The sequence below is a fragment of the Melopsittacus undulatus genome, chromosome 6, assembly GCF_012275295.1.
Source record: "Melopsittacus undulatus isolate bMelUnd1 chromosome 6, bMelUnd1.mat.Z, whole genome shotgun sequence".
NCBI classification, from domain to species: Eukaryota; Metazoa; Chordata; class Aves; order Psittaciformes; family Psittaculidae; genus Melopsittacus; species Melopsittacus undulatus.
The window spans coordinates 84,763,612-84,773,650 of record NC_047532.1 but is presented as its reverse complement, the minus strand read 5'-3'; the positions used below and the strand labels follow the sequence as shown (position 1 = coordinate 84,773,650).

Genomic DNA, 10,039 nt, shown 5'->3' with positions numbered 1-10,039 from the left:
GAGGTGTATCCTAAGGGAGATATCCAGACGGGACCTTGGCTAAAATCCTAGGTGTAATTCTGCATGCTCCCCAGTGTCTCTGTCAGCAGGAGGCTGGCACTCCTCAATGTCTCATCACTCGTATTGTTTTGATCTCTTCCGGCAAAGGCAACCTGTGACCATATGTTGTTATAGCCCTAAGCGCTTCCACAGGGCAGTATCTCGTAAACCTTGCTTGCCTGCCAGCTTCTCAGCCCAGGGTGGAGGCTGCTCTTCACTATCTGTGTCTTAAAGAGCGCAACTGTTTCTTCTGGCTATCGTAAAAGGGTGGCAGTTACGCCCAGCCCATAACAGTACACAGTGGCTTCTGAGTCTTACCGCTCGAGCCTTAAAATAACAGCTCCAGTTTTCCAAGCCAGCCGACAATTGTGGTCACCCACTAATACCAGTTTAACCATTTGGCAACGGCCCTATAGGAAACAGCTCTTTTAAGAGAACCAAAGGAGCCTGTGTCCCCTTGGCCCCTGAGCCATGCTGGGGTGGTTTCAGTCACAAGGGCATGTTGACAGATTTCCTTGGCTACAACCAGCCGCTGTAATAACAACCAAATCCTAGAAAGTTAATACCAAACAAAATGTGGAAGTAGTTTAGAAACAGCAATTCAAGTTAATTGTTTTGGTGTTTTATTTGATGGAGAGGGCAAACCCTGTTCCTCACCCCCCCCCAGCAAACACGCTGTTTCTTGCTGTGTAGTTCCTTTTCCATCTATCGGCAGAACTGTCAGCGGAGTTTATTCTGGGCTTGGTTCCCTCCCTGTTACACGTAGTAGTAACCGGCTTTGCGAACAGCGCCGGTGAAAGCGGAACGGGACCCTTGCTGAAACCAGCAATGAGGCAATTACCATAGGGGGGGATCCCCTCCACCCTCCCCCGAGGTGCTCCCTTCCCTGCCCTTCGTCCCTTTTGCCCGGCTGCCAACACGGGCAGCGTGCGGGGCTGCCAGACCCAGCGCTGTCCATGAGGACGGGAGGGGACACCGAGCCCCGCACACCCCGCAGCGACCCTGCGCGCATCGCCGGTGCTCTCGGCGGCCAAGGGGGCAACCGGATGCCCCATACGCGGCCGCACACACGGGGCCTTTCCGCAGGCAGGGGCCGCAGGGTTTCCGCTACCCAAGGCGCAGGGCAAGGCGCAAAGTTGCGCAGGGCAAGGCGCAAAGTTGCGCAGGGCAACACGAGCTTCTTCCCCCCCACCAAAGGCTCACGCCGCCAAACCTCCCCTATCCCCCGGCGGGCGCTCCAGTTTTGAATGAATGACGTCACCCGCGCCGTCCAACCACGGCGCGGCCGTGCTTAATATTCATGAGGCGCACAGCCAATGAGCGGGCGAGGAGGTTGTTTTAAACGGCAGAGCCCCGCAGCCAATCAGGCCGCTCTCGTAGGCAGCCAACGCGAGGCTGAGCCGCGCCGAGCCCCGCGCCGTGCCCTGCGCTCAGCTCCTGTCCACACTGCCGCGAACAATACAGGTACGTGAGCCCCGCCGCAACTTTCCGGGGGGCGGCTGCGCTGCCCGCCCCGCCCTGCGCCCCTCGTCCTGCCCGACCCCGCTCCGTCCTGTGCCTCATACCCATGTATTTTTTGTGTTTTCCGTTCTTTTTTCCCCTTTTTTTAAAAAAAATATATTTTTTTTAATTAAGAAAAAAGGGGGTGAAAATCACCCAAAACTTTCTTCCTCTCTCGCACGGAGACCGCCGGTACCGGAGCAGATGCTGCGCGCAGCTGGAGGGGCGGTGGGCAGCGGGCGAGGCGCAGTGTTTACCCCCCGTTCTCCTCCTGTGCTCCGCCGGGAGCCCCCCACCCCGGTGCGGAGGGGCTACCTGTTCCCGGTGCAGCCCCGTTTCCCTGCGCCGGGCTCCCGTGCCGCCGAGAGTAATATGGCTGGTGCAGCAACTACACCGGGACTAACTCCTCTTCTCCCCCGCATGGGCAGGGATTTTTCTCTGCCGCCTCCTAATGTCGCACGGCAAAAAGCGCGGCGCCCTCGGCTTTTATTTGCCCCTGTTCCCCGGGTGGGCTCGGTGGGGCTGGCGGCGGTGGGAAAGTTGTTGGCCGTGCGCAATGCCGTGCCCGCTGTTTATTCTGCATTAATATGGCTGTCGCTTTAGCATCTGACAGGGATAAACCCTGCGCGCTGCGCCCGTCGGTCCCGGCGAAGCAGTTTTTCTCTCGCCGCCGCCGCTTCCAACCTCCCCCGTTCCCTTCGCCTCTGCCTCCGCCGCTCTTCCCCTGCTCGGGAAGGTGTCTTCGGCGAGGCTGCGCCCGCGGCGGAGCCCAGCATCGCTTCTTCCCCGCGCCGCGCCGCCCGTACTGTGGGCATTAATATGGCTGGCGCTGGAGAGCCCCGGCGAAGGGAAGAAAGACGTGTAAGCGGCATAGGGATGGGAGGGGGGTCGCGGAGGGGAAAATCTCCTTCCCGGCGCCTCGCCGAGGCTCCAAACCTTTCGCTTTCGCCCCGGCTTCTCTCTCCCCACCTCCCCTTGTCCTCGGCCGGGCTCCGGGGGCCGCCCCGGGGCTCTCCGCACTCTTTTTCTGTCGGCGCGGAGGAGCGTAGCGGCGGCGATAATGGCTGCACGGGAGCCTTTGTTAGAGAGCGCTGCGCTAGGCAGGGGCCGGGGGGGGGGGGGGGGAGCCTCCCGTCCGCGCCCCGGCCCCGCCGCCCCACGCCGCTCTATGGGGGGCTGAGCACGGAGCCCCTTCGTTACGGGGGCGGCGTTTTGGCGAGGCTGGCGGCCGGGGGCGGCGGGCGCGGGGGGCCGAGCGCGGCCGAGGGGGGAGCTCGGCTTTGTTCGGCGGCGGCGGCGGCGGCGCCGGGAGAAGCCATCTTAGCGAACGGGGCCGGCCCTGGGCGCGGAGCGCGGCCGCCGCTCTCGCTGCCGCTCGCACCGGCCGCCCGGGGCCGGGCCGCCGCTCCGCGTCCCCGGCCGCCGTCGGGGCCCCCGGCGCCCCCCGCCCGTCCCCACGGGGCATTTCAGGGGCACTTTCTTTCATCAGGAGGCATTGCACAAAATGGAAGATGAGTTATTGGCGTCTGGCGGAGCCGCAGCTGCCCCCTCCGCCCGACGGCCCCGGCCCCGCCGCAGGTGCCCTCTCCCCGCGCCGTGGAGCCCGACGGCCGCGGTGACCTTGGGGGAGTGGGGGGGTGAAGATGGCGGGGGAGGAGCGGAGCGGAGCGGAGGCCGGGCCGCTCGCCCCAACTTCGGCCCCGGTCCCGGCCGCGCTCCGGGCTCAACGCACGGTCCCAGCGTACGCGGAGGGCTGTAGGGCGGAAGAGGGAGCCCCGACGGGTCGGGCAGCGGGCGGCTTAAAGCCGCTGCAGCCGCACACGGAGGGCGAACGGGCGCGATTAAATATTAACGTTGTGCTAATAAAAATTAAATTTTCAAAGCCTGGGAGGCAGTAAATAGGAAATATTACTGCGGGATGGGGGATTTTAATTCTTTTATTACGGCTTTTTATTTTTTTAGAGGAAAAAATAATACGGGGGAACGGGAAAGAAATACAGCCCAAAAGTTAGCATCATCCTCTTGGTGACTTGCTAATCGCATCTGTGCACTGACCACTATGCCTCCGAACATGTGTCACTTGGTGGAGCAAGAGTGAGCGCTGCTCACCTCACTGAGCTCCACGGGCCCCGTTGTGTTTCAAGCTAGCTTTTATTTCCACACCACCTTATATATAGATCATCAGTGCAGTTTTATGTGGGGAATAGCCTGTATATATATATGTATATGTATATATATATATATATATATACACCTGGCCAGCAGCTGCGAACATGTGAACTTCGGTTACTAAAAGGATAAGTCACAGCCTGGTGCTGTGCACACCACTTGAGCCCCAGTGTGGTAGCCAACTAAAATATTTTATATTAGTTCATATATAACTCTTAATGGGCAGAAGTATGTGTATTTAATAGCCTGTCTCCAGTCTTAGGACATGATGTAAACACATATCAATGTAAAACTGAAATCAGTGACTAGTTTTGCTTGGCTCAAGTCTGCAGCCCAGGTGTCAAGGGAAGGATAACTTAAGTCTTTCTGTTGGGGATGGTAGGAAGTGTTTTTGGGGAAAAACGGATGTGCTGCTGATGGGGTGTCACTTCAAGGGATGGTGGTAGGTATATATGCATAGACATGCACACTACGTATGTATATACACATTTGTCCATACATGCGCTCACTTATTTCCTTCCCCTTCTTCCTCTCTTCCGTACAGAGTCAAGATGGCTAAAGGTGATCCGAAGAAGCCCAAGGGCAAGATGTCTGCCTATGCCTTCTTTGTGCAGACGTGCCGTGAGGAGCATAAGAAAAAGAACCCAGAGGTTCCAGTCAACTTTGCAGAGTTCTCCAAGAAGTGCTCAGAGAGGTGGAAGGTACCTTAATTTGTGACTTGCTGAAGGGGTAACTTGCTGTATCTGCTGGAATGATGTGTGTGTGTCTGAATGCGAAGGGAGCTGGTGCTGTTTTGGTCTGTATACTGTTCTTGGCAATGTGTCCCATACATTGATTGGGTGCTACTGACTGTTGTCATGATCATGAAAGCTTTAGCCCAGTGTATCTGCTTGTTGAGGTGCTTCCGTTATACAGCCTGGCCTTCTTTGCTGTTCCCAGGCAGTGCCCTTCAGCTGCTACCTCCATACAGGGTCCTTACAGAGGACTCTGGCTGTGCTTGTCCCATTCCTGTTGCTTCCCTCTTATGAGTGTGCCAGTGGTGACTTTGGTCCCTGGTACAGGACCTTCGTCCCCAAGATGGTCCAGTTAGAAAACAAACAAACTCTGAAACTCCCCTATCGAGTCAGTATGTGTTGGCTTGTTTACTTAAAGTTTGCCAGCTGTTGGGTAATCACAAGCTTGGTGTCTTGTTCTGTTGTTTTTTAGACCATGTCAAGCAAGGAGAAGGCTAAATTTGATGAAATGGCAAAGGCTGATAAGGTACGATACGATAGAGAAATGAAGGACTATGGACCGGCTAAGGGTGGCAAGAAGAAGAAGGACCCCAATGCCCCAAAACGACCACCGTAAGTGACTTCGTGTTAAATGCACAAGTGTTTTGGTTTGTTTCCACACCCTGTAACAGAGCTGATAAGTTTCCATAAAGGAAGTAGACGGGTATGCTGTTGGTATAGCAGTATTGGTAATCTTCACAGCTTACTAATGCTGTCTTGCAGATCTTCTAGGCGGTTTGTAATCTTGAGCATGTAGAGCACTGACAGGGCTTGTCAGTACTTGGTACCCTTAAATTTGTAGTAAGGAAGACATGGAAATGAGTGGGCCACAGTGAGACTTGTGTATTTAAGATGAAATTGGGTGGGGAGGATAAATAACACCTGATTGAAAGAAGCATTGGGTGAAGGCTGAAGGTCTGGGCCTCAGTAAGATAAAAACAGATTTGGATTTATGTGTTGGGGTTTGGTCTTTTTAAGTAAAAATAAGAAGTTTTCTGTGTGAGTGTTGTGGGTAGGGGACCAGAGGAAGGGATGTTCCCCAGGCAGGCTGCTGTGGTGCTGACTGTCCTCTTGTTGCTTCTCCCCAAGGTCTGGCTTCTTCCTCTTCTGTTCAGAATTCCGCCCCAAGATCAAGTCCACAAACCCCGGCATATCCATTGGAGATGTAGCAAAGAAACTGGGTGAAATGTGGAACAACCTCAGTGATGGGGAAAAGCAGCCTTATAACAATAAGGCAGCTAAACTGAAGGAGAAGTATGAGAAGGTAAGGCTAGTTTTCACTTGTACCTCTTCCATGCTGGCTCTTGTGTTGATGTGTTCCTGTAATGTATACCCATCTAAGGTGGCCCCAGCACAGTGAGCATCTCCAGCTTACAGACCTGTTCTCATGATGCTATGTGCTGTGCAGCTGAGCACTGTGTACGTTGGGATGGAGTAGGTTAGAGAGCCAAGGGCAAATTCCAGCATGGATGGAGAGCTTTTCCCCAGTGTTGCTCCAGCACAGAGTGTGTTGTGCTGTGAAAGGAATTCTGTCCCATTAGCAGGAAACTTAAGAGAGGCTGGATTCTCTTCTCCTCCTCAAGGCAATAACCATGACAGTAGGGTTCAAGGTATCCATCATCTGGAGGCAGCTGAGGATGCTTAGGTGTCTGCGTACCTGTGTACCATAACGCTGGGTGTTGCCCCTTATGGAGGTGCAGCTGTGGAAAGCCAGCCTCTTTACATTAAAGCCCGCTGCTGTACAAATGCTGTATGTGTTTGCTGCTTAGAGCAAATTAAGACGTCCCCTTGACTTTGCAGGATGTTGCAGACTACAAGTCTAAAGGAAAGTTTGATGGCGCAAAGGGAGCAGCAACCAAAGCTGCTCGGAAAAAGGTAGAGGAAGAAGACGAAGAGGAGGAGGAGGATGAAGAAGAGGAGGATGAAGATGATGATGATGAATAAAACTGTACAATACTTGTCTCCATGTGAATACCATAGAGTAGGGGAAACACCATAAAGGAAGCACCTCTTATTTGAGATGGTGTCTCTTGCCCTTATTAGGCTTAATTAAAAAACAAGAAAAATTGGATTCCGATCGCGTTGTAGTTTCTAAAAGTGCTCTAGAAAATTGTAACTGGTTTACATGAAGTGGCCATGGGTGTATGAGCACCCTGAAACTGTATCAAAGTTGTACATATTTCCAAACATTTTTAAAATGAAAAGGCGCTCTAGTGTTCTCCTAACTCTGTGCACTTTGCTGTTGGTGTAACAAAGCATTTAAAAATGTTTCAAGCATTTTTTAATTTGTAAGGTGGTGTTACTATATGGTTATTGGCTAGAAAATCCTGGGTTATAAACTGTACATATCTATAGTTTGTAAAAACTAGACAGATTCTTGTGGTACATGCTTAGAGTTATGATGCCTTAGAGGAGCAGTGATTACTCGGGAAGGTTGTACGTTCCCCAGGGTGCCATGGCCCAAAGCATGCACTGTGAGGGTAGATCTATTTACACTACAGTGGGCGTCCATTTAGCTTAAAGTTGTCTTTCTGTATATAGTGAAATAGCATTCTGCTGCCATTCTTAGTTGTGGAAAGGGGGTTCAGCTGGCATGAGAAGTGTATGGATTTTTTTAGTTAAGTGCGGTAGTTTTTAAACTGAAACTGTAGACATCTCTTCATCGTCAACCAAGTGAAGAGCCAGTGCAGCAACTGAAGTTCAAAAACACTCTGTACTTAAACGAATTTGCAACGTTCTGTTTTTTTTGTATGTTTAGAATGCTGAAATGTTTTTGAAGCAAAATAAACAGTATTACATTTTTAAAACTGTTCTTGACAACACTCTAAATTTCTGGTTTTAAAGGATCTTGAAGACAGCAAGAGGTTCATTGTGAAGTCTGTGGCATCCCTCAGGGCTGGTGACTTAGGAAACATTCTGACTCAAGGATTTAAATAAAACAAAATAAATGGTGGCCAGCCAAAACTGGCTGAATTGAAAGAGATGGCTGCTCCAGCTAATATGCAATCCTAACTGTTTATGGCTGAGTGGCATAAGATGCTATGCAAGTTTGAACTTTATTACTTGAACTTGGGAGCCTAAATGAACATTCATGACTTAATTGTTTGTTTGTGTGTGTATATAGCAGCATTCAGAGATGCAGAGAAAGGTAGGTGGCTAGGAATGAGGCTGACACCATGGAATAAGTATAAAAGCATAGTTTGGATTTTTTTTTCCAGTTGTGTTGGGTAAATTTATAGCCCAAATGCATTGCTGTACATATTAAAATGTGCCTTTTTTGTCCTGTGTTAAACTGTTTCAGACTTGTGTTTTTTTCTAGCATCTTGATTCTTGGCAGGAGCCAGGCGCCTAGTCTAATCCCTGCTGAAGCAGGAGCATAGCACAGGTACTTGGTCTGTGTCCTTTCTCTATCCGTGCAATTTTTAGTAGGAATTGGGTGCTATGAGGTGGGCTGGGGGAGTGATGCAGGTCTCTTGGGTGACCAGCTGTCTGTGTCATTGCCATCTCTCAAATCCAAGCTGGGGATGTTTTGCAGTGGTACCTGGTCTTCAGCTGGTGACTAACTTCATTTTCCCTTAGCATGGAAACTGCGTGAACTGGGAAAACTACAGCACCCACTCACTACCCTTGTGCTGGCTGTAGTTAGCAGTTGGTGTTTGCTTGGCAGCAAGAAGGAGATGGGGTGTGAGGATACTCGCATTAGTAGCAGGTCAGAGTTGCGGACTGCCATGTGCAGCTGACTTAAGGGGACAGGGTAACTCATTAGTGTAAACTGTGAGTATGGGCTGCTGCTGCTGCTTCATTTGAGCCTAACTGCAGATTAATGAGGGCCATGCTCACAGGCAGTGACTTCTAATGTGGATAAAACAGCTCTGTTGCCTAATCGGGTAGCACATCTGGCTTCCTGTGACTTCTCAACAACTGTAGTACTTTGGCAAAAGACTTGAGATGGACTAGAACCTGAAAGCAAGACCAAGCAGAACTTGGTATTGGATGAAGTGAGCTAATAAACTTTATGAAACAGCAACATGTAGCAACTCTTAAGGTTAAGTTGCAGTTGGATCATTTAGAAATACTTCTATAATTGCTTAATTATGGCCCTTCTTACTGTCTTTAATGCACAAAAAACCCAAGTGTAAAATTAACCCACATTTTATGGGAAGTTGCATTTAAAAAGCCTCAAATTGGTGTCTGGAAAAGAGAAATAGGTAACTTTGTATTTACTATCCTTTCAGTGTGTCTTCAGCTATGCAGGAGAACACAACTGGAGATTCCAGCACGTGGGGAAGTGATGGAGCAAAGAAAAGTGATGGCATCGGTTCAGGAGCTCTAATACTGTTTCTTTTGTCTAGTTGGCAAAATCTCCCCTTAGCCACATATGGGAATTAGTGTAGATCAGTGCTGTGCAAATCGGGCTTGGCTTTGAATTAACTGCCAGTGAGCTGAGCCCCTATTGATAGTATTAGCAAATAAGAACTAGAGCTGACACCTCTTTGTCTTCATTATATTGGAAATCTATTGACTTGTAGGGCTTGATTAAGGTCTTGGACCTTGTGGTGCACTACGTGTTCCTGCTCTGCAGATGCCTAAAATACAGCATGCCATGGAGATGCTGTTCAATACAGTGCTAGTGCAGTACTCCGGAGACTCAGATTTGGCTATTGCAGATGTAGTGATGATGCTTCTGCCCCAGTACTCTGCCATAAATAACACATGATTTACACTCCCCCCCTTTGTGTGTTCCGACATGTCCTCTCAAATACTGGGAACTGCTTAATCTGACCCAGCTCTGTTTTTGATAGAGCAACTTCCAAATGCTCTCGGCTTTGAAATGCCTGTGGTGGGTTAAAGCAAACAACTTTGCTTTGGGCTGCTGTACAGCTCAAACTTCGAGTTTGACTTTAGTCGTGAGCCAAGCAGAGTATGTCTTACTAACTGTTGTATATAGAGAAGGGTAATGATGGAACAGATCTGGGGGAAGAAATGAAGGGAGACTTCCTCATGAATGTGGCAGGGCTGGATGTGAGACTGCTTGGATTCCTGAACTGCAAATGGGATTTGTTGCATCTCCCCTGTCAGGCTGAGGTGGGATGTGAGGATGAGGGGCTTGGTTAGGGAAAAGGGATGTAGAGGAAGCACAGGGGATGGCTTAACTGGGTGCACTGGTCCCTCTAGATGCCTAAAGCAGTGTCAGAGGCGTGAGCACTTTTGCTCAAGGGATAGTGTCTGCTGGTGCTGATGTGGGGCAGAGGCAGGCAGGGTCCTGCCTGAAAGCACTGACCCACATGGTGAAGCTGATTTCCTGTCATTGGTACCACTTGCTTTGCACTCAGGACTATACATAGGCTTGAGAACACAGTTGTTACCAAAATGCACCACATCCCTCTGAAATCAAATCAGCTGGGGGGCAGTGCGATTAATGGGGCTGTCAAGCTGCTCTGTGCAGGCCAGAGCCTGCCTCTGCCAAAAACGAGCCCAGCAATCTATTAGCATGACCTGGGGAGGCAGAGGAGTGATGCTCTCCTGCTGCTCTGTACCCTTTACATTCCTAAATCTAG

General features: G+C 50.7%; 1 protein-coding gene across 1 annotated transcript; it reads left to right on the top strand.

Moving 5' to 3' along the window:
- The first annotated feature begins 1,389 nt into the window (after positions 1-1,389).
- Positions 1,390-7,773, top strand: HMGB3 (high mobility group box 3). The gene is made up of 5 exons (XM_005148317.3): positions 1,390-1,503; positions 4,253-4,409; positions 4,915-5,054; positions 5,571-5,745; positions 6,282-7,773. The coding sequence occupies exons 2-5, from the start codon at positions 4,260-4,262 to the stop codon at positions 6,423-6,425; spliced, it is 609 nt and encodes a 202-aa protein (XP_005148374.1). The 5' UTR covers positions 1,390-1,503; positions 4,253-4,259; the 3' UTR covers positions 6,426-7,773.
- Positions 7,774-10,039: the final 2,266 nt, after the last annotated feature.